The sequence below is a fragment of the Diabrotica virgifera genome, chromosome 3 (assembly GCF_917563875.1).
Source record: "Diabrotica virgifera virgifera chromosome 3, PGI_DIABVI_V3a".
NCBI lineage: Eukaryota > Metazoa > Arthropoda > Insecta > Coleoptera > Chrysomelidae > Diabrotica > Diabrotica virgifera.
Window position 1 is genome coordinate 236302873 of NC_065445.1, and position 25622 is coordinate 236328494.

At 31.6% G+C, this 25622-nt stretch overlaps 1 protein-coding gene across 2 annotated transcripts in view; it reads right to left on the reverse strand.

Moving 5' to 3' along the window:
• Positions 1-287: 287 nt before the first annotated feature.
• LOC126881606 (farnesyl pyrophosphate synthase-like) overlaps positions 288-25622 on the reverse strand; it is a 79910-nt gene continuing 54575 nt past the window's right edge. For both annotated transcript variants that reach the window (XM_050645968.1, XM_050645967.1), the window contains exons 2-4: positions 20321-20618; positions 16871-17287; positions 288-717 (exon numbers count right to left, since the gene is read on the reverse strand). In XM_050645968.1, coding sequence (XP_050501925.1) covers positions 373-717; positions 16871-17287; positions 20321-20618 — 1060 coding nt within the window. In that variant the 3' untranslated portion in view covers positions 288-372. The remainder of the gene's footprint in view (positions 718-16870; positions 17288-20320; positions 20619-25622) is intronic.

Here is a 25622-nt window from a genome sequence, read left to right on the forward strand (position 1 = left end):
ATTAATGATGTAAAAATATGATTTAAAGAATGTAGAGAATCATATCATAGCATGACATTTTAATTAAAACTGACAGTTATCAGAATCGTAATCATAATTTGGTATAAAAACAAATCAATTGTGTTTATTTCATTTATAAAAAGGTATGTCCTTTGATTTGTATAGTTTTATAAATTGTACATATTATAGTCGTATAGATAATACATAAATAATTTTTTGTTTGATTATAGCGCCATCTATTAACAACTAGAATAAATGTTATAAATGATTTTAATCATGGACGTACACTGTCACTTCCAACTTAATGCGTTAGAAAGAAATCGAAAAACTGTGACGCACTGAAAGCTTTCTATGAGAAGGAGAATATTATTGTTATACCCTATATTTCCCGCTCATAGCAAAATCGAGCAAGTCGATAAATAATTTCGGTGGCAAGGTTTTTGGTAATTTATTGTGTATTTTAAAATATAAGTCTTCATAAAAAACTTCTTTGAAATCATCATAAGCTTCTTTTAGTTTTAATACTTTAAAGATCTTATAAACATTTGCGACTGATTCTTTGTTGTTGACACCATAATGTTGTTCTAAGACCTTTCTTTGGTTTTCAGATCCTCTTTTGTAAGCTTCTATAGCAAGCCAGGTGGCTCTGCCTTCAGAAATATCAGTACAAGCCTTTTGGATATCAGAAATTGGGCTGAATACACAAGTCACATCGTCCTAAAAAATAATTATCCACATAACATTAATTTTCTAGGCTATTTATTTATCTAATTAATAGTTATTTATGATATAAGTGTTAAAAGTACACGTTTAAGGCACGCATGTGAAAGTTTGAAGAATGAGCGAAGCAAGTTCTGCAATTCACATGAGTGACTTAAAAATGTACTTTTTAACACGTATATCATACAATATTTTTTCTACAAACGTAATTACAGGACAATATCTACAAAAACTTTTACTTGAACTTGACTGACATTCCATTTTTATATTTTTTTGACGTTACATCAAAATTGCCTGTAGTGCCATAAAATTTTTAAAACACCAGTGCTTTAAAGTAGCATTTTTAATGCTCGTATGGAGTGCTAAAAATTACATTTTTAACACGGTGGTAGAAAAAATAAATTAAGTTACTTTTTAGAAAATAATAATGATAAAGTAGAGGAAGGAAGAGGAGTACACCAAGTGGGGCCTCACAATTAATATACAAAAAACTGAGTACTTAGTTGTAGGAGAAACACCAGAAAGTCTACAAATTAAAATGGGAACTATATAACCAACTTCTTCTTCTTGCAGTACCGTCTCCTATCGGAGGTTGGCTACCATCACAGCAATCTTAACTTTGTTGGCTGCAGCTCTGAACAACTGTATTGAACTGCACCCATACCACTCTCTTAAATTTCGCAACCAGGAAATCCTCCTACGTCCCACATTTCTCTTTCCCGAGATTTTTCCTTGGATGATGAGTCTTAGCAGAGAGTACTTTTCTCCTCTCATTATGTGGCCTAGATATTCCAGTTTTTTCGTTTGTATGTTTTTTATGACTTCGCAATCCTTCCCCATCTTCAGCAGAACATCTTGATTTGTTACTCTTTCTGTCCATGGTATTTTCCACATTCTCCTGTAACACCACATCTCGAATACCTCAATGTTTTTTATGTTTATCTTTTTCAGCGTCCAAGCTTCCATGCCGTACAGCAGAACGGAGAAAACATAGCACCTCAACATTCTTGTTCTTAAGTTTATATTTATGTCCCGGCTGCATAGGAACTTTTTTATTTTGACAAACGATTGTCTCGCTATCTCTATTCGCCTCTTGATTTCTCTTGTCTGGTCATTAGTATCAGTGAAGCAAACCCCTATATATTTGTAGGACGTAACTCTTTCAACTGGCTGATTATTTATTGTTAAATTCACATTGGTGTATAGTTTCTTCGTTAAAATAATGAATTTAGTCTTTTTGATGTTCAGTTTTAGACCATATTTATTGGTATGAGTGTTTATGTTTTCCATCAAATACTGTAAATTTGCTAGGTTATCTGTTACTATTAGCGTGTCATCAGCGTATCGTATACTGTTAATTAACTCTCCGTTAATGTTCATACCAATATTTTGCTCTAGGAGTGCTTCCAGACATATGGTTTCGCTATATACAGGGTGGTGAATCGGAAAACGGGCCATAGGAAACTCAATGTAAAATTTTAAACTGTTGAATTCCTGCTTCCCTAATTATGTTACATCAAAAGTCATGAGAAGTTATTTGTAGAGGATTGAAATCTGTATTAAAAACAGAACTTACAATTGTTCTACGATTCAAACACATTCCAAAATTTTAAAAAATATAATGTATTTACCGCAGTAGATATGCGTGAGCATGTTAGGCCACACGTTACTATTTAACTGACAGTGAGCACACTATTGACTGAAGAAAATATCTTTATTATTAATACTTTCTCCTTAACTGAGGGTATCTGATCAACTTTATTGTGTTTTAAACAATAAATGATAAAATAAATAAAGAAATTGACAGTTCAAATTGTTAATATAATAAATTCATTGTCACCGAATGCAATCTTATACACATTATTGCACTGTGTGTGGCGTAACTTTGGCGTATTTCTCTGAGAATTGTATTATATTTTTACAAAATTTTAAATAATTATTGTTCGTAGAACAATATTAACAGTTGTTTTCAATACAGATTTCAATTCTCTACAAATAGTTTCTTATGACTTTTGATGTAAAATAATTACGGAAGCAGGAATTCAACAGTTTAGAATTTTACATTAATTTCCTATGGCCCGTGTTCCAATTCACCACCCGGTATATTAACTAGTAGTGGAGAAAGCACACAACCCTGACGCACACCTCGACGAATCTCAATTTCTTCGGTTAATTCATTATCAACCTTGATTTTTGCTGTTTGTCCCCAATACAACCTGGATATAATATTAATATCGCGACTGTCGATGTTTTTGCTTCTTAGGATTTCATACAGCTTTTGGTGTCTGACTTTATCGAAGGCCTTCTCAAAATCTATAAAACCTACGTAGAGGTCGTGGTTTACATCCAAACATCTTTGCATTAACACACTCAGACCAAACAAAGCTTCCCGTGTTCCCAGTCCACTTCTGAATCCAAACTGTGTGGCGCTTATGTCCTCTTCTAGTTTATTAAATATTCTTTTGTGAATTATTTTTAAAAATACTTTCAGTGTGTGGATCATCAATGCTATAGTTCTGTGGTCTGAACACTCTCTGGCGTTATTCGTCTTCGGGATTGTGACAAAAGTAGAGGAGAGCCATTTCCTTGGTATGATGCCTGTTCTATAAATTGTGTTAAAGTGGTTCACCATTATTTCAAGTGTGTCGTCGTCTATAAGTTTCAACAATTCTACAGGAATTTCATCTGGTCCTGCAGCTTTACTCCCTTTAGTGTTCGTTATAGCATATTCTATCTCGCTTTTTAGGATTTCAGGCCCTGTTGTGTCGTCTACAGGTTCTGCCACTGCTATTCCTGGTCTTTCGTCTGCCAAAAGTTCTTCAATGTATTCTGTTTATCTTGCCAGTTTTTAATTTAAATCTGTAATTATTTTACCTTTTTTGTCTTTTACGATGGATGCTTGTTTCACTTTTTACCTGTTATTTCCTTGATCTTTTTATGCATGTTAAAGCTATCGTACGTTCTTTCATATTCTTCTATTTCCTTGCAGTTTTCCAGAACCCACTTCTCTTTGGCTTCTCTAATTTTTCTTTAAATCTCACGGTTCACTTCTTTGTATTTTGTCTTGTTGTTTTTATTTCTTCGCCTTTCGTCCATGAGGTCCAAAATTTCGTTTGTCATCCATTCCTTTTTCTTTCTATCTCCATCCATTTGTCCTCTACATTGTCTGTGTTCCTATTTTTTGCAGCGAGGTTTCTAAGATTGTGGTTTATCTGTTCTCTTGTCCTTTCCAGTATAGTTGCGTCTTTCAGTTGCTTAAAGTCTATCTTTTGTTTGGCTGCATTTTTCTGTAGTTTCTTGAATCTTATATTTACTACAGCCACCACCGGATTGTGATCCGATTCTATATCAGTGCCTGGATAGGTTTTTGTAGACGTGATGGAGTTTTTAAACCGGCTTCTGATTAGTATATAATCGATTTGATTCCTGACGATGTTGTCTTCATTATCCCTTGGTGATGTCCACGTGTACAATCTACGGTTTGGTAATCTGAACATTGTGTTCACTACTTCAAATTCTTTTTCTTGGCAAAATTGTACCAGACGTTCACCTCGGTCGTTTCGTTGTCCAAGTCCAAATTCACCAGTGCATCCATCAGTTTTCATCTTACCAACTTTAGCGTTGAAATCGCCCATGATTACGGCGACCTCTTCTTTTTTGGTCGATTCCAGAATGTCTTCGAGTTGCTTGTAGAATTCTTCTATTTCCTCATCCTCTTTCTCCGCTGTCGGTGCATAGACTTGAATAATGTTAATTTTTCCTTTGTTCGACTTTATTTGGATTGCTATGATTCGTTCTGAATATGGGGTAAAACTTAGTACCGATTTGTTGACTTCCCTTTCGACTATTATTCCGACGCCATAATGGTGGTTTATATCATCAGTTCCCGAATTGTAGAACATGCCGTTTCTAGTTGGACATTTGCCGGATCCTTTCCACTGTACGTCGCTGATACCAAGTATTTTCACATGTAGTCTTTCCATTTCTGTTGTTACGTTTATTAATTTCCTGGCTGCATACAAGCTTCTTGCATTACAAGTAGCTATTCTCATAACTATATTTTTAAGTTTAACGACTTTGTTCGCCACTGTTCCCCCCGGAGATCCGATTGGGGAACATTTTACTCCGGAATTTTTCGTTTTAAACATTGCCATTGATGGTTTCTTACAAGGGAATCCATTTGGATATTTAATGCAGTGGTTTCCCGTTGCCTTCTGCATCCTGATGCCATTGACCACTGTCTTGGTTCCTCCGCCTTCGAGACCGATTTCTCAGTCTCAGGACAACCTAACCAACAGAAGCCTTCAAATAGTCGAAAGTAATAACATCAAAAGTAGGGAGTAACGAAGAACTACAATCCAGGATTGGTCAATCAAGAGCAGTGACCAGAGCAGTGACAAGGGCTATTGTGGAATAATAAAAGAAAACAAAAGAAGAATTTACAAAACAATTATACATTGTAAAGAAGTATTTCGTCCTACAGCGCCGAACTCTGGGAAATATACCAAAGAAATAAATAATAAAAATTAACGTCATGAAAGTGAACTATTGGACAGGATGTTGCCGGTTCACTAAACTTGATAGTGTAAGAAAGATACGAGAGAAATGTAAATTTATCTATACATGATAGAGACAATCGAAGCCAAAAGACTTAATTGGTATGGACACCTTTTTTCTAATGCACTACCACACTCTAACCCCGGGAGCCCTTCAGTGACTCGAAGGACTGAATTTAAAGGCACATCTTGCCTGGTTGACTTGACTCTAGTGAATGATTCAAATACAATCTCTTTCTTAGCTGCAGGATAAATTGGGTCATAACCGACACTACTTTCTAACAAAGTTTTTTATTTAGTCAGCTAAATGAATGTCCATTGCCAAAATATTGTTTATGATTTGCAACAATTACAAAAAATTAAATAGCCCACAGATGTTTGCAATATAAAAGCAAATTGGTTGATATGATATACGGGGTGATAAATATATACTGTTTAATATCGTATATGAATGATAAATATTTGAGATTGAACACGTTAAGGGAATCCCTGAAAATCGATGGCCAAAAAAAATACAAAAATGAACTTCGTAGACTAGAAGAAAACGAGGTAGACCAAGACGATCCTTGGAGAGAAGATGTCGAAGATGCTGTCACCACCAGAGATCTCAAAACTGAAGATTACCTCGATAGAAAACGCTAGAAAGTAGGATGCAAGAAGCGGTGCCAGCTGTAAAAAACTCACTTATTACACATGTATACACTAAGCATCAAAATTAACGCAACACCTTAAAACATGGGACATTTTTGATGTCTCGTATTTCCTAAACCTGTTGTCCGACTTGAGTGATTTTTTTAATATGTTATAGCTTTATTATTCAAAAATATCGACGTAATGATAATGCTGCTAAACAGGTAAGCGTCATTGTATACCGGGTGCAATAATGATAGCGTGTTTTTTCTTCAAAGTTCGGAACACCCTGTGGAATATTCCAGCGTATATAACATATTGAAATTAAAACTCAACTGTAGCATTAGACTTTCTTAATATTTTGCTTTTTCATTCATTCGCTTATGTTGGATAATAAAAAAAGTTAGGTACTTTAACAACTAGCAGCGTTCTGCATCAATACAGGGTGTTTCTAAACAAGTGCGACAAACTTTAAGGGGTAATTCTGCATGAAAAAATAATGACTATTTACTTTATAAACATCTGTCCGCAAATGCTTCGTTTCCAAGATACAGAATGTTGAACTTTTTCTTACAAACTGACGATTTATTTATTGCTCTAAAACCGGTTGAGATATGCAAATGATATTTGGTAGGGTTTAACAGGTAGTTATTGCGCATTTTTTGACATACAACTAAGAATTTTATATCCACCATTGGCGTGCATACGGGTAATATGACCGGATAATATTCATTCTTTATGATGGATAATAAAAAAGTTAGGTACTTTAAAAACTAGCAATGTTCTGTATCAATACAGGGTGTTTCTAAAAAAGTGCGACAAACTTTAAGGGGTAATTCTGCATGGAAAAATAATGACCTTTTGCATTATAAACATATGCCCTCAAATGCTTCGTTTCTGAGATACGGGATGTTGAATTTTTTCTTACAAACTGACGATTTATTTATTGCTCTAAAACCGGTTGAGATATGCAAATAAAATTTGGTAGGGTTTAAGAGGTAGTTACTGCATTTTTTGACATACCACTGAGAATTTTATATTCTCCATTGGCGTGCATACGGGTAATATGACCCGGTAAATTCTTAGCTGTATGTCAAAAAATGCGCAATAATTCCTCTTAAAACTTATTAAATTTCATTTGCATATCTCAACCAGTTTTAGAGCAATAAAAAATCGTCAGTTTGTAAGAAAAAATTCAACATCCCGTATCTCGGAAACGAAGCATTTGCGGACATATATGTTTATAAACCAAACGGTCATTATTTTTTCATGCAAAATTACACCTTAAAGTTTGTCGCACTTATTTAGAAACACCTGTATTGATGCAGAATGTTGCTAGTTGTTAAAGTACCTAGCTTATTTATTATCCAACATAAGCGAATTAATCAAAAAGCAAAATGTTAAGAAAGCCTAAGGCTACAGCTAAGTTTTAATTTAAATATTTTATATGCGCTGGAATATTCCACAGGGTGTTCCGAACTTTGAGGAAAAAACACACTATAATTGTTACAACCGGTATACAATGACACTTACCTGTTTAGCAACAATATTATTATATTGGTATTCTTGAATAATAAAGCTATAACATATTAGAAAAATAACTCAAATCGGACAAGAGGTTTAGAAAATACTGGACATAAAAAATTTCCCATTTTTAAGGTGGTGCGTTAATTTTGATGCTTACTGTATTATATTATGATGACATAAAGTACACATGAAACAATTTCAATGCTGCTAAAACGGAATGTAAAAGGCTAAATGTAAGTTTGGTCAGTCTTATGTGAAATAATTGGGTTACATTATGGCTTAAAATTCTGATAGACCACATCATATTAACTTAAAATCTATTAAACACTTTCCCAGACGTCAAAATCAGAAATAATATATTTGTCAGGTCCAAAATAGTTATTTTCCTAACTAGTGCGGAAAGTGATACTTTCCCGCACGCGACTGCCGTTAACCCGAACGACGCGATAGCGGAGTTCGGGCAAGCAGTCGAATGCAGGAAAGACACTTTCCGCATGAGTTAGGAACAATATTTTTTCTACGGCCGTATGTTTGGAAAAAAGTCGCAACAAATAGAGTTATATCAATTTTTATTTACTAGTAAATACAACAAAATATTTTGTGGAAAAAGAAGAACGTCTATTTATTGCTTCGTAATATTAAAGATAAATGAGCAATTCGCAGCATTCTGCAAATTTATATAGGATGCAAGCTAATCCTTTAATTGGCACTGTGTATTCTCCCTCGACCTGTGCTCGCTGTGATCACTCGACGTAGATGTAGATGGTTCTAAAGAATCGATACTTAAAATTTTGTTACACACATCTCTTTTTTGCATTTCAGAGTCTTCTAGGTAACCTTCGGCTACAGAAGTTGTTTCCCAACCCCCTAGACGTTTTATATTTGTAATCGTTTCTCCACAATCGGCTAGGAAGGTTGCTGATGAGCGTCTGTAGCTGTGTTCTGTGTAACGTTCAGGATTGGGTAGATGCAAAAAGGCTGCAATTTCGGAGGGGATTTTTCCAAAGGTATTAATTCCTATACATTGCACTGTACATTTTACTTTCTGAAATTTTATAAACAAACGCCGATGAGTTGTGGTTAAATGTCGTAAACTGGCGTAAAGGTCGTAAAGGTCTGTATAGCTTCAAAAATATTCCATTTTTTATTTCTTCTGGGACAACAAATTAATGATCTCGCAGAGTTGTTTTTCGAGTCCGTAATTTTGACGATTATTAGATTCCCTTTGTCTTCAATATCGTCGAAAGTGATTTTCGTAAGTTCTCTAAGCCCGACCGCACATCAAAGAAACATGAAACGTAAATTACGTTTCATGGAAATAAACCACTGCTAAATAAATATACGTTCGGCCATTTATGAAACTCTTCGAAAATAAAAATATGTCATGAGCATGAATCACACTCGTTTCATTGGTAGGCGGATTTTGAGATTTGTTTAGCAGTGTTTTAGTTTCATGAAACAAGTTTTTCGTTTCATGTTTCATGTTTTTCGTTTCATGTTTCTTTGGTGTACGGCTTGGCTAAGGCTCTACGGCAAGCCCCAGATAAACCAAAAATGGTAACTACTTTTATCATATCATAAGATATATCTCGTTTGGTGCGTCTAACATAAATTTGGCTATATCTTCTTTACTAAAAAATTTTGCTTTTTGTGTTCGAAAACCAATATTTTGTTTTTTCAAAAAACTTACTTATATCAATATTGTGCTTTATTTTCATTAAACTTTGCATGGAATAGCGTGACAAAAGTGTGTTTGATTTAAGCACCTTACTAAATTCTAAAAAGGATGCCAAAAATACTTCTTCTTTATAGCTCCTCACTTTCATGGATTCGCACCAGTTCACAAAATGGACAAATTGTTTTTGATACCTCTCTTTGGATTTGGCAGGCAACAAATTTAAATTTGCTTCCGCGGCGGCGGCTACCAAGACAGCTTCCGGGATCTCTTCGTCCGATGAATCCATGTAATTTTTTAAAAATTGCAGCGAAAACACACAAATGCATACGTTGTTTGACAAGGTTGTCAAAATCAAACTTTCAATAAAATTGGTTACTATGACGACGATAATGGTTTTAATGATGACGATATTCAAAACCATTGTGATTGTCCACTGATTTGACTTATGAATATTATGTCAATATAATTCTATTTCAAAGAATTTTAGCGTTAATTTCATTAAAACATGAACACAATAAGGTAAATTTGAAATAAATTAGTAAATAATATCTACATATTAGTTTATTGCATATATTATAATATATTATAATGCCATATTACAAGGTATTCTACATTCCCGCACTAATGCGGGAAAGTGCAACTTTCGGAAACAAGATGCGTGCGGGAAAGTGGCTGTTTAGGCACGGCCGTAGCAAAAAATAATTTTTATCCCAGAGAACGGTAGTTCTCGCCAGTGGCGCACACCCCCTAAAAGCCGCACTATAAATACGCGAAGTTTGCGATTCTGTCAACATAACTGAATTGAAGAATGGGCCAAATACCATCTTGTTCTTATTCTCTGTTTTTCGTTCTCGTCCCCAAAACTTCCAAAAATTTTAGTCCAGCCTCTGAGGTTTCTGATAGTATGGATCACTGCTTTTCCGATCAAATTATGCAAATCAGTTATACCATTCAAAAGTTACCGAGCTCAGAAATTTGACTCAATTTATATTTAAAGCAGGGAAAATGTTTGTATGTGTGTATGTGTGTAGAAATGTTACACCGATCTTAATTTTTTTTCTGTGTTTCAAGAGGGGGTCGGGGCCGACTCAGAACCGGTAGTCTAGGCGCCAGAGGGATCACCGTCTCCTTTTCAATTCTGATGGACAAACTCAACGGTTTCTTATGGATTTTTGGCTGCTGATTACGAATTTCGAGGGTGGATTTTGATCCGAGTGGTCAAAAAATTGTTATAAACAATTGAATTGTTTATAAATTGTTTATATGGCTCTGGCTCATAAACTAAAAGAGATAAAAAAGAATGTTTCAAATAAAATTTATTCGTTAATAAAAAACGAAGAAAAAAACGTTTACTCAACTTAAATCCAACAATTATAACTCAAGGTATTGTAAAATTAGTGCACAATGCAAATTTCAAATTGCAAAATAAGTATTTTCGAAGCTTTATCGATCTTAGCTCGGTTTCTACGCATGCAAATAAACCTTAGAAGGTCTCATTTTAAAGCTTCATTTATAGGCTTCCAAACAAAGTTTGTTAAATTACTTTATCTTCATTTGTTATAAAATTATACTTGTTTTAAGTTATAATTTTCTTAAAAAATTGTACATTAATTTGTTTATAAGGGTTTCAAGTAAATTTAAGCTGTAAATATTTATACTTTAATTAACAATAATGATATAAGGACTCAAAAGGAATAATTTGAGCTTAAGAAAATATTCGTAAGTTTATTTTTGGTCAATATATCGATATTTTAATGGCGCGCTATGAGGTGCAACATCGGCTCACAGTCAAGTATTTTTCGACGCTTTATAGATCGTAATTTGGCTTCTACGTATGCAAATGGGCCAATATGTGATATCCATATAAATATGGATCGAGTTATTTTCCAGCATCACCATTGCATATAAAACGAGCATTTATGTTGCATACACACAATTGACATGACTTGATGATGCTGAAAAAGAACTAGATCCACTTTATATGGATACTATCCACTATCCACTGGATATCTATAATATGATATAGATTATATCTATCATATAGATAATTAGACTCTAAAGCCCCAAAAAGTTTTAGTTTTATTGCGTACAAGAACAGACTTAGCACCACCATGTAACTGTAAAAATTGCTCTAAGAACTTATGCAGATGTAAAAAAGCTGAGATTCCCTGTATATATCATATCTCGATTCAGATGCATGAAACAAAAAGTTTGTAAAAATTATATTAATAAATAATATCACCTTACTTTTTAGTTCTATTTCTGAAATATTAGTTTTTAATGTTTTTTTCTCATTTAGTATAAAAAATAGAAGACAAAGTAAATAGAATGAAGGAAGATACGAGGTTACAGTATGATGATTTAATTATAAGGATTATAGGATAAAATCTTATTAGGATCTTCAAAAATGAAAAATAAAGGTAACATATATATACATAGAAATTATAATTTGCATCGAGAAGTTAGCGCGTAAACCTTTACGTGGTGAGCCGATCTTGCGCCTCAGAGCGCACTATTAAAATATCGATATCTTGGCCAAAAATAAACCTACAAACATTTTCGTAAGCTCAAAATATTCCTCTCGAGTCCTTCTATCATTAGTGTTAATTAAAGTATAAATGTTTATAGCTTAAATTTGCTTGAAACCCTTATAAACAAATAAATGTACAATTTTTTAAGAAAATTATTATTTAAATGGGTACAAATTTAAAACAAATGAAGATCAAGTAATTTAATAAACTCTTTTTAGAAGCCTATTTTTAAAGCTTTAAAATGAGACCTTCTAAGTTTCATTTTCATGCGCAGAAGCGGAGTTACGATAGATAAAGCTACGAAAAATACTTATTTTGCAATTTGCAATTTGCGTTGTGCACTAATTTTACAATATCTTGAGTTCTAATTGTTGCATTTAAGTTTAGTAAACGTTGTTTTCTTCGATTTTTATTAGCGAACAAATTTTATTTGAAACATTCTTTCTTATCTGTTTCAGTTTATGAGCCAGAGCCTTATAAACAATTTATAAACAATTAAATTGTTTATAACAATTTTTTGACCACTCGGATCGAAATCCACCCTTGAAATTCGTAATAAGCAGCTAAAAATCCATAAAAAACCGTTGAGTTTGTCCATCAGAATTGAAAAGGACACGGTGACCTCTATTTGGCGCCTAGACTACGGTGTAGTTGATGACTTTTGACCACCCATTAACCAGCTATAGAATTGGCACTGGGTAAGTACAACACGGCATATTTTTGGGGGAATCTTAGGTTTAAATAGAGACGAGAAAACCGAAAATATACTAATAGGGGAGTGCATTTAGATTTTCACTTCGGAAAAAATCAAACAAGATAAAACTTTTTGTAATTTTATTAAGAAATGTTTAATAAACAACATATCAAAAAGTTCTACTCGAGAAGTGGGTGCTTCATTTTTTATTAAACAAATGAACCGCGAAGTTAGATGTTTTTTTTAAATAACTCCGAAAATATAATTGTTAGAAAAAAACTGACTTGACCGAAAAAAAATTCAGAAAATTTTACAAAAAAAAAACCTTATATAAAGATTTTCCTAAAATTAAATCTCTAGCTTCTGTAATTTTTTATTTATAACGCTAAAGTCACCCTTCTCACACACATTGGCGCACTGTAAACTAGCGTTGGAAGAAGTGCACGATTGAGTTTTTTTAATTAATTCTTTAACTAATGGATCAGAAGAAATTTTACAAATTGGACATGAAAGAAGATGAAATAAGCTATCTTATGGTTGTAATAAAAAGAAATAAAATCTATGGACATAAGAACGGTGTGGGCGAAAGTGAGCCTTACATGAATTTTGTTTAAAAATGATTTAAAAATGTGTAACTAATACAATTTTACTTATAAAACTCTTAAATATGCACAACTTAACCCTCAATAATCTTACTAAACGATTTTGTATTCAAAAAAAATCTCAAAAATTTAATTCAAATAATACGATGTCTCAAATAATGCAATTTTTGAAAACTTCGTAGTTTGACAGAACTCCCACCAATTTAAGACGGTATTATTCAAGTTTCAATAAATCTAATACAATTTTTTTGCTATTTTTTTAAAGCCTGGGATGTAGTATTAAAAAAACACTGAATTATTTTAGTTTAGAAATGAAATAAACAATGTATTTTTGAGAAAACTAAGAAAGATAACAAAAATGTAATAAAAAAACCGAAAATTACCGGCTGAAAAAATGTATAATACAGAGTGATCAAAACTTTTTTCTGTAAAACTTACCTAAAATACATTTAAAAATAAGCTTCAACAATAATAAATGTTCAACAAAAAAAATTTTTTTAGCTCTTATACAGTATGTCTGCGTAACTTGGAACCTATTGATAACTTTTTTAATATCAGTTTTACGAAAAAAAGTTATTCTTTATAAAATACTCTTCATCGTATATAACATAAGATTCAACCATCAAATATCAAATTTTGTTAATTTTGTACGAGGTATGTCAAAAAATATGAATTTCACTAAAGAGTAAAGTACCTTTATATTTCACAATATCGAAAATGTTTATAAAGAAAAGTTGTTGGGAATTAAAAACTATGTTCCAATATGTAATTATATCCTTCTAATCGAAAATTTGTTTTTTTTTAAATATTCTTTCCAATACATTTTAATTTTTAATATTATTGTGAAAATTTTTGTTTATCTTTTTTTTAAGAATGAAATTCCATATTTGTTTGATTGGATTCTACTTGTTTTTCATTTAAATATCCGTCATTTTGGATCCGGCATTTTGAAATTTAAATTTTTAATCTTTAATTCAGATTCAAAAACCTGTTGAAAATATAGACAATAAATGTTTTAGAAAAATGTTCTTTTTTATGTTTTTTTATAAAATCCGAATTTTAGATCCGCCATTTTATAGTTTATAATGTTAACATTTAAATTAGGTTTATCAAAGCACTCGAAAATAAATATATGTAGAAATAAATACATTTTGTAAAGAAATTATGATTTTACAACTATTTTTAAGTTATTCGCCATTTTGGATCTGCCATTTTATAATTTAAATTATCAAAATTTGATTCAGGTTCAGCAAGCTCTCAAAAATATCCACATATATGCAAACAAACACGTTTTATCTAAAAATTCGGATTTTACAACTACTTTTGAAGGATTTTTAGGAAAAAATCCGCCATTTTGAATCCGCCATTTTGAATTTGCAAATTGTAATGTCAGATTCGGGTTCAGCATAATCAAAACTAAAATAAAAACATTTTTTATCAAAATAAAATGTTGAATTCACCCATATTCTTAACATTATTTATACAAAACAATTGTTATTGTTTAAACAATTAATAAACAATTAGCGGCGAAATTTGTGAGTAGAACTTTTTACTTTAACATATTTATAAACTAACAAAAAAAGTTTTAGAAAAATATAACCTTGTTTGATTTTTTCCGAAACATTGTATCTTTTCGTTCTAATTGCACTCCCCTATAAATGAATAGCGTTGATTTAAGATTTCAAATGGTGCCTAAGTGCCTAATTTAACGAAAATTTTAGTATTTCGACAACGACGCAAAATTTCAATCTACGAATTGCGCCAAGACCTAACCGTTTGTAGGAGGACTCTGTTTAGATGCGTCTAACAGTTTGTACCTCATATCTGGGAAAATTCTAATTTTTAATTTATATGCCTCTTAATTATTATAACTCGTGGTTACTGAAGGGATCAATTACTATATTATAAAATGTGATATCACAGTTTTGTTGTTAAAGACAGGTTTGTATTGTCTTATATGTCTTCTTTTTCTTCTTACTTAAATTAGATAGTATGGATCTCAGCCAATGTCAACATCTGCCCTTTTATTTTCAAAGTTTAAGGATCTTTCCTGGTTGCACAGGTCAAGTAAATAAAGTATACAGGTACCTGAGAAAGTTAATTACGAAGAACTGGAAATACCAGGATTAGAATCTGATGAGCAAACAGAAATTAAACAGGAAGATATAAAGAAGGCCTTAAAAAAGATGAAATAGCTAATGAACTTTTAAAATACGGAGAAGATAGACTTCATAAAGAACTGAATATCCTTATAAGTAAAATAATAAACACAGGAAGAATTCCAGAAGAATGGAGAACCACTCACATGATAGCGTTATTTAAGAAAGGTTATAGGGCAGACCCCAGTGACTATAGAGGGATAAATTTAGTGAGTACTATACTGGTACTCACAACAAAAATACTTATAGAGAAAATAATGGCGTGCATAAATATATCGAATGAGCAACAAGGATTTAGAAGTGGAAGATCATGTAGGGATGCAGTTTTTGTGATAAAGAATATACCTAGAGAAAGCGTTTGATAGAATCCAATTTAAAGATGTGATATACCTACTATATGACAAAAATTCACCACTGGTTATCATTTAACTGATAGAAAACATATATGTAAGAAATAAAATAGAAATAAAAGTCAATGGACCAATAACATAACCCATAGAAACAAACACAGGAATCAGGCAAGGAGATTCACTAAGCTCTACTGTTTAACATAATGTTGGATGCAATAATAAAACAAGTGAAGAAAAAAAGAGGGTACAAAATGGACAATAGAGAGATAAAAATACTCTGTTACTCTGATGACACCGTGTTAGTAGCAGAGTGCGAAGATGACCTACAAAGATTATTGCACGAGTTCAACATTAATGCAAAAGAAATGAATATGAAAGTATCAGCCCAAAAAACAAAAAACTTAGTAATTGCCAAAGAACCAGTAAGATGCAAACTGGAGTTAGACAATAAAATTATACAACAAGTAATGACTTTCAAATATCTGGGAATTAATCTATCAGCCGACAACAATATCGAAGAAGAGGTAAAAGACCAAATAAAGAAAGCCAGTAGAAAGGCCGGATGCCTAAACGACACAATTTGGAAAAACAAACACCTAAGATTGGAAACAAATACCCGAATATATAAGTCAGTTATTAGGCCAGTTAGAATTTACACGGCCGAAACAAGACCAGATACAAGCAAAATACAAAGATATGTGGAAACCAACGAAATGAAGATCTTAAGAAGGATTGCTGGAAAAGGACTACAGGATAGGGTAAGAAGTGAGGAAATCAGACGCATGTGTGTGGTAGACAATATAAATACCTGGTAAAGAACAGAAAACAAGAGTGGAATGAGCACATAAGCAGGATGTCTGAATCAAGATTAGTAAGAATAGTCAGGGACAAGTCACCGTTAGGCAGGAGAAGTATAGGACGCCCAAGGAAAAGATGGAATGAAAATTTAGGGGCAGAATGAAAGGCACCGTTGAAGAAAAACAGGCAGTACTGCCTATATAAAAGAAGAAGAAGAAGAAGAAGAATAAGAAGAAGAATAAAAAGAAGAATAAGAAGAAAAAGAAGAAGGAAAAGAAGAACAACAAGAAGAAGAAGAACAAGAAGAGGAAGAAGAAGAAGAAGAACAAGAAGAAGAAGAACAAGAAGAAGAAGAAGAAGAAGGTATCTGAGACGATTTATCTCCATTTAATTACATTAAACCCGCACGAAGATAGGGGTTGACAATAGAGATTTCAATGTAATAACATGTATCGTTTCATCGTTAGGCGACTTCGAACTCAGTTTTGGTTTCGTAACCATTTTTTTTTTTTGATAGTAGTTATGATCAGCACTATCTTGATAACATCGATATCGTTTTTAAGTCTCAATAGGAAGGTTATAATATCAGCACGAAAACAATATTATACAGAAACTTAGTACTTACCTCAATTTTCTGAAACTTTGCAATTTTTGTGCAAATTTCTTCAGCACATGCGTGAGCATCTTTGTCAACAATATTCGCTAAATAAAGAGCGGAAGAAATCAAAGGTAGGGTAAAGAAGTAAAATTTCACGAAATCTTGATACTTTTCCAGCTCTTCCACCCTGTGTTGTCCGATTTCTAGAACCTGTGCCACATTGGTGGTTGAGTATGTTTTTAAGATTGATTTTTGAATATTGAAACATTGTGGATGGTAAGATAGGTGGTTGATTATGAGAAAATTGGCACCGGATTCTAGAAATGCTGCATCAAGGATTGCTTTATTGACACCTACATCTGGAAGAGTGTACCATGTTGGTTTATTGTACCTGGTTTCAGAAGCATCGGCAATGTCGTCATCCACTACAATGGATGAATCAATCTAGGAAAAAAATATACGCATGTTTAATATCTTTATATAAATACCGAATAAATATTTTTAGATTAGTTTATTAAATATGAAATGACTATTCAAATATCATAGTATTAATCTGGGCTGATTATGGCAGAATAGGCAATTTTTGGGAAAAGTTATTTACCAGCAATTTTATTGCTGGAATCGAATCCTATTATTGTATGTATTAATAATATAGGTATGCAAAGTCCGCAGATAGTGTGCTACTTTTTTTATAAACAAAATGGCGCCCGAAAATCGTGTTTTTTTCAATTTTTGCTTTATAACTCCAAAGACTTTAACTTTACACCAAAAACACTCAAATAAAAATTCACCGCAATTAAATTCTGCATAGAGACGTGTTTTTTTCGATTTACTTCGATGAAAACTTTCCCCGGAAAAAGCGGGTTTTTCCAACAAAATCTTTAATTTTCAACTAAAATTTTAGATAAGTAATTGTTAATCAATAATTAAATTACTTGGTAATTTAAAATTACTTTTCGTATAGATTATAATTCCAGAAGCCGATGGAAATTGAATGAACAGTTTAGCAACAATTAAATTGTTAATTAAAAATTTTCGGTCACTAGAATAACGACAATAATTATGATGCATAAGAATAACTATAATTTTTTCATAAAAAGACACTCTACCTATCTAATGTACTTTACATAATTGAAATTGGACTATTTAAGCGGCCCCGGGAATATTTTAAATTTATGAACAATTTTTAGTCTTATAATCAAATAGAATACCTCGGTAAGTATTAAACTAAATTAAATCATGAAAACGGTATTCGAAAAACAGTGGCAGGGCGCTTCTTCTAAAAGAAAATCGTTTAATTATGACGAGTGATTCCTGAGATACAGCCAGTCAAAATTGACCGGAATTTACGGCAAAGATATAAAAAAGAGGATCATAATTTTCAAACCATCACCTTTTTATTTTTGTTCTCTTTCTCCACACCAATTTTCATATCTTTAAAATACTCATAATATATATTATTATTAAAATAAAAACTATCAATAATACGTGTGAAAATTGCCAAAAATAGCAAAATTCAAATCAAAAATTAGGTTGGAGAAATGTAACCCTCAAAGTTCAAAATCTTTTTTTGTTCCCTAATAACTCGAGTAGAGCCATCGAACTAACGCATTATTAAATGTCAAACTTGCTTTTGTTTTGTTATAATACATTAATTTTTTTATAAGAACAGAAAACTACATATTTTTTCCAGTTGTAGGCTTTTTTAGATAAACTTAGTACAAGTGTACCTTTTAAAGTTAAAAACATAAATATTCTCATTTGAAAGTTGTATAATTATTTAAACAATTTTTATTTAAACAAATTAAAATTTTGTGTTATAATAAATAAATAAATTTATTCTAACAAAACAAAAGCAAGTTTGACATTTATTGATGCATTAGTTCGATGGCTCTACTCGAGTTACTTGGAAACAAAAAAAAAATGAAGAAAATTGCTTTATGGAAAGCCGAGAAAATGCATTTTTTTAACGTACACCGATTTTGAACTTTGAGGGTTACATTTTCTCCAACCTAACTTTTGATTGTAATTTTGCTATTTTTGGCAATTTTCATACGTATTATCGATAGTTTTTATTATAATAATATATGTTATGAGCATTTTAAGGATATGAAAATTGGTGTGGAGAAAGAGGACAAAAATAAAAAGGTGATGGTTTGAAAATTATGATCCTATTGTTTATATCTTTGCCGTAAATTCCGGTCAACTTTGACTGATTGTATCTCAGGAACTACTCATAATAATTAAACGTTTTTTCTTTTAAAAGAAGCGCTTTGCCGCTATTTTTCGAATACCGTTTTTACAATTTAATTTGGTTTAACCTTTAACTACACGCGCTGGCATATTTTGTACGCCAGATATAAGAATTGTACGGCAAATAGATTTAAAAATTTTATTTTTGACTTTGTTTATCTCTCTATCCTATCACTGGAATGTGCTTTACAATTTGGTTTTAGTTTCGTTATAGTCGGCTTTCTGGGAAGATTGTAATTTACAGTTTATTATTTGTTGTTTCCGGTGACGGACAATATGCGCCACGATTATATTAATATAAGTAGTAATATAAGTACATATTTCAATTGTTTTTTTAATCATTATGGCACAAAATATATTTTCCTTTATAAACAATACTTTTTCTCCTGTAAAAAATCACATTTCAAAAAATGTTTTATTAGTAATTTTATTTATCATGGAATCCAGTTATTCCATGATTCCAGTTATAAATCCCAATTGGCTTACTGAGAAGGAATTCCAAGTATTTACTGGTGACGAATAAGGTGTATAACAGACAACTAAGTGTATTTTTTCAAAAGAAAATAAACAAATCCGCTGTTTTTAAGTGTATTTTCTGGTGGCGTATAAAGTACGAAACGCGTGTAGTTATGTTATAACTTGATGCGCGGGTAGTTAAAGGTTAATATTTCCCGAGATATTCTATTTGTTTATAAGCCAAAAAATTCTTTATAAATTTAAAATATTCGTGAAGCCGCATAAATTGTCCAATTTCAATTCTGTAAAGCACAATAGATAGGTATAGTGTCTTTATATGAAAAAATCAAAGAATGCATTTAAAAAACATTGCCTCGAAATTTTGCGCCTACGCTCTTAATTAAACATTTAAACATCTAGTTAGACATGGGATTTTTGTGTTCCTGATTATTATTCTGTCATCAAAAAATAAAAGACATTGCATCGTTTGTCTGGTTTAGTGTTGTAAATCTAATACCTATATTTTAGTTCACATTGTTTCGCCACAAGCTGTTTAGCTTTAGATCTTTATGAGGTCGTAATATACGTTACTTTCTGCTGAAGATACCATTTTTGCTTAATTTTTCCCACAAATTTATATACAAAATATTTACCTGTACAATGACATGTCAAACAATCAATGTCAGAAAAATAATTGAGACTTTTAGACAAAGAAGATTCGTATGATGTTGAGATATACTAAATTTTGTAATATTAAAAACAACTTACTAATTTATGACACCAACCTAACACACAGGCTTTTCTTAAATTCTCCTGAGTAAACAACGATGGTTTTTCTAAAATTCTGTAAGCGTGTACAAAAAATATAGCTCTAGCTAAATATTTTGGATCTATTTTAAGATTATAGTCCAGTAATTTCGAAAATCTGTCATGTAGGTCTGGATACTTCTTGTGGTATAGTAGTTGCTCTCTTAGAATTTCTTCACGGATATCTGGGTAGACTGAGAGGAGAGCTTTTTCTTCGAAGGAAAAGTCTAGATTTCGTTGTCGATTTTTAAAGTTTGGTCTAAAAAAAATGAAAAATTTTATTTAACACTTATAGGCTATTGATTATGTACTATAGGAAGGAACTACAACGTTAATGGGGTTTTATTATTTCATATGGTCAATGAATCTCTATATATAAAAAACCGCGGAGTGCTACCATTTAAAGGGTGCGTTTTTGAGAAATGGGTGAATTAGTCCCTGGGCACAGGTTACATTAGGGTGAGTTCTATGCACTTTTGGTACAAACACGTCTACATAAAAATTGTTCCTGGTTAAATTTGCTATCTAAATATAACTTTTTAAAATCAAAGATACTTTTTTTTACAAAAATATATTCAAAAGAAAAAGCACAAAGAAACCCAAAAGAAAGAAATTTTGTTTTTTGTCCCATAACTTTTGTCCATGGGGATATAGGTATAGACATTGCTTCACAGAAAAAAAAAGTTACATATTTTCTCTTTAAAATGATGTTTGGTAGAGGTCATTAGGATTTACAGTTTTTAAAATATGATTTTTCAAAGTTCGCCACTCACAGCGATTTTGGGCAATTTTCCATGTTATTTCGCAAATATTGTTCTGTAACTTTTTTCTACGTAACTTTACGTATATGCAATGGTACATGTAAGAGGAATAGAAATCAATTACCTTTAAAATGGTCTACAGTATAATGTTGTACGTCTTCTTTTAAAGAGGTTATGTTTTTCAAGACTTTATACTTTTAACGAGTTTTATATTTTTTACGATAATTTTTTAAATTTCCCACTATAACTTTTTTTTCTATATGGTATATATTATATAATAAAAAAAAGCTTATTCTGTTTACTTTAAAATGGTGTATTATAAAAAATTCTAGGGTTTTTTTTTGAATAAGATATGCTTTTTCAAATTGTAATAAGTACTTGCAACGATTTTTGATTTTAGGATTATTTTTTAAATTCCTCATTATAACTTTTTTATGTGATTGTGTGTTATGATTAAATCTTATTTTTTATAGGTAATACTTTGGATCCACTTGACTCGGCAGGACAAACTTCAAAATATGGATTAATTCCAATATTTACTGTCAAAGCTCCTGCACCACAAGCTTTGCTTGAAAAAATAGCATGTAAATGTACCAAAGGATGTACAAAAAACTGCGGTTGTAGGAAGATAGGAATAAGTTGTTCAATATTCTGCAAAGAGTGCATGTGCATGGGTACTAATTGTGGGAACTCTAAGATAACTGAGGTGTCAGAGGAAGATATTGAAGCTAATGTTAACGAAGAGATGGACTTTGATTTTGAAAAATTTTTAAATGTCAACGTAATAATAATTTTAACTAAAGTGATGTTCTTTAAAACTAATGTTTATGAAATTTTTGGAAAAGAAATAATTTTAAATAATACAGGGAAGAAAAGATCAAAGAATCACTCGGTTTCCATTATGTATTTAAATATAGATGAAACACCATTTTAAAGAACAGAAAGTAAGCCCTCTTTGTTGCGCAATATATGGATAGTATATTCATGTACAAAAAAAAATTTAATGAGAGATTTCTAAAACAATCGTAAAAAACTGTAAAAAATAATATTTTTTTTATATTAGGTATTATATAATAAACAGGGTGTAACAAAAATACAGGTCATAAATTAAATCACATATTCTGGGACCAAAAATAGTTCGAATGAACCTAACTTACCTTAGTACAAATATGCACAGAAAAAAAGTTATAGTCCTTTGAAGTTACAAAATAAAAATCGATTTTTTCGAATATATCGAAAACTATTAGATATTTTTTATCGAAAATGGATATGTGGTATTCTTATGACAGGAGCATCTTAAAGAAAAATTATAGTGCAGTTTGTGCTCCCCATAAAATGTTTATGGGGGTTTTGTTCCCTTAAACCCCCCCAACTTTTTCTGTACGTTCCAATTAAATTATTATTGTGATACCATTTATTAAACTCAATATTTTTAAAACTTTTTTGGCTCTCAGTATTTTTTCAATAAGGCAGTTTTTTTCGAGTTGCAGCTTCTTTTTTAATACGTTTACATAACAATGTTATGGGGGTTTTGTTCCTTTAAACCCCCCAGATGTTTGTGTACGCTCCAATTAAACTATTACTGCGATACCGTTAGTTAAACAAAATGTTTTTAAAACTTTTTTGCCTCTTTGTATTTTTTCGAGAAAGCACCTTTTATCGAGATATGGCTTCTTTTTTAATACGGTTCAAAATATACCTAAAAAATGTAAATCGTACATAAATTTTCATATTATTACAGTCTCCATAATCGTACTTAACCATATACAAATATGTGGTGGATTTGACAAATATTCAAAATATCTCGATAAAAACTGACTTTTCGAAAAAGTACTAAGAGCCAAAAAAGTTTTAGAAATATTGTGCTTAAGTAATGGTACTACAATAATAATTTAATTGGAACGTACACAAAAGTTTGGAGGGGTTTAAAGGAACTAAACCCCCATAAAATTTTTATGGGGTGTCTAAATTTCACTATAATTTTTTCTTAAGATGCTACTGCCATAAGAATACCACGCGTCCATTTTCAATAAAAAATCTTTAATAGTTTTCGATATATTGAAAAAAATCGATTTTCATTTTGTAACTTCAAAGGGTTGTAACTTTTTTTATATGCACATTTGTACTAAGGTAAGTTAGGTTCAATCAAACTATTTTTGGTCCCAGAATATGTGGTTAAGTTTATGACCTGTATTTTCGTTACACCCTGTATAATATATTATATAATAATTTTATTTTATTTTTATATTATATTATAAAAAAATCGTTAAAACTAATAATATAATATAAATAAAATCTTGAAAAACCATAATCTCTTTAAAAAAGATCGTACAACGTTATACAGTAGACTATTTTAAAGGTAATTGATTTCTATTCCTATTACGTGTACGTGTACCATTGCATATACCTAAAGTTACGTAGAAAAAAGTTACAGAACAATATTTGCGAAATAACAAGGAAAATTGACCAAAATTGCTGTGAGTGGCGAATTTTAAAAAATCATATTTCGAAAACTGTAAATCCTAATGACCTCTACAAAACATCGTTTTAAAGAAAAAATATGTAAGTTTTTTTTCTGTGAAGCAATGTCTATACCTATATCCCCGTGGATAAAAGTTATGGGACAAGAAACAAAATTTCTTTCTTTTGGGTTTCTTTGTGCTTTTCCTTTTGAATATATTTTTGTAAAAAAAGTATCTTTGACTTTAAAAAGTTATATTTAGATAGGAAATTTAACGAGGAACAATTTTTATGTAGACGTATTTGTACCAAAAGTGCATAGAACTCACCCTAATGTAACCTGTGCCCATGGACTAATTGACCCATTTCTCAAAAACGCACCCCTTTAAATGGTAGCACTCCACGGCTTTTTCATATATAGATGTCCATTGACCATATCAAATAATAAAACCCCGTTAACGTTGTAGTTCCTTTTAGCTATCTTATTTTGAATATAATCAATAGCCTATTGACTTATTAAAATCCATAAGGAAAAATTTCCTGTAACTGGCTGTATACAATTAATTAAAATTGAAAAAAATCTTCTGTGTAAAAGGTATATTTATTTAAAATCCCAATAAAGGGCTACATTAAAAGACAGAACGTTTTCGCTTTAAAGAGAGAATCATAAGTGTTCTAAGCAAGCTCTACATGCTACCCCATGTATTTTTGGTGGCTTAGCATATAGAGCTTGCTTAGAACACTGATGAACGTCCTGTCTTTTAATGTAGCCCTTTATTAAGGTTTTAAATAAATATACCTTTTACACAGAAGATTTTCTTCAATTTTTTTTTACTTAACTTATTGTTTTTTTAATAATGCAAAATTCCAATAGACGGTATGTTAATTGGATAATAATAATATCTTATGGCATTTTTGCAGGGGAAATCCTTTCGGACAGTTCTGGCGCCATTTACATCTTTAACCCTGTTTCAAGTAACTAGTGCCGATGTACACTAGCCCAGGGGGACCGACGGCTTTACGTGATCTCCGAGGCACGGTGAGACGGCTCGTGTCATTATGAAAATATGGAAATGAAAATGGTTTGTCTTTGGCCGGGCTCGAACCCACGTGCACTGGCGTATGAGGCCAGCGGTATTGCCGTTACTCCACGGCCGCTCACGTTAATTGGATAAAACTTAAAGGAGTCGTAAGTATGCTACATAACTATGTATTATATTATTCAAAATTTATATTTTCGTTGTACAAAAGGTTTAAACATCTGTAAAACAACTTAATATTATAGAAGATGCATTGTGCCATAAATTTACTTTATAGAATGCCATTCATCATCATCATCATCAATGGCGTTAATACTCTTCTTTGTTGCTGCGTTTACTATTACCTTGCATTCTTATCGATCCTGTGCCTCTATTTCCCATTTTATCACTACCATTTTCTCTACATCTTCTCTAACGTTCCACCTTTTTCTATGCCGTCCTACAGACTTTCTCCAATCTGGTTTTTCCCATAACACATCGTTTATACGGCGATTAAATTGGTGTCATTGTCATTGGTAATTGTTGCTCCTAGATATTTAAATTATTTAACTACTTGGGAGTTATGATCGTAGTAATATTTTGCGTTATTCGCCATCGTTATTATTTTGAGACGACCATGTGTTTTGTTTTGTCCTCATTTAGTTTGATACTGATATTTAATGCAGCTTCTTCAGAGCTCGAGTAGCCTTCCATAGGGAGCAGTTTGTTTGTTCAGTTGTACCTAGTTGTTTAATGTATTCACTAAATTGTAGATTCTTTTCTGTTGCTATCATTTCTTTTAGCTCCTTTACAGCCTTGTTCAACTGCGTTTTTATTTGTGGTTCATAAATATGTGAAAATATTGTATCGGGTCTCTTTCAAGACGACAGACTTAGTAAAACACAGGTCAAAAAATGAAGTAAATATATTTGAGATAATTATTATATAGTTTAAAATGAATAAAATAATAAAATATATTTCTATCTTCTGCAAATGAAAAGCAATATTATACTTCTTACTGCC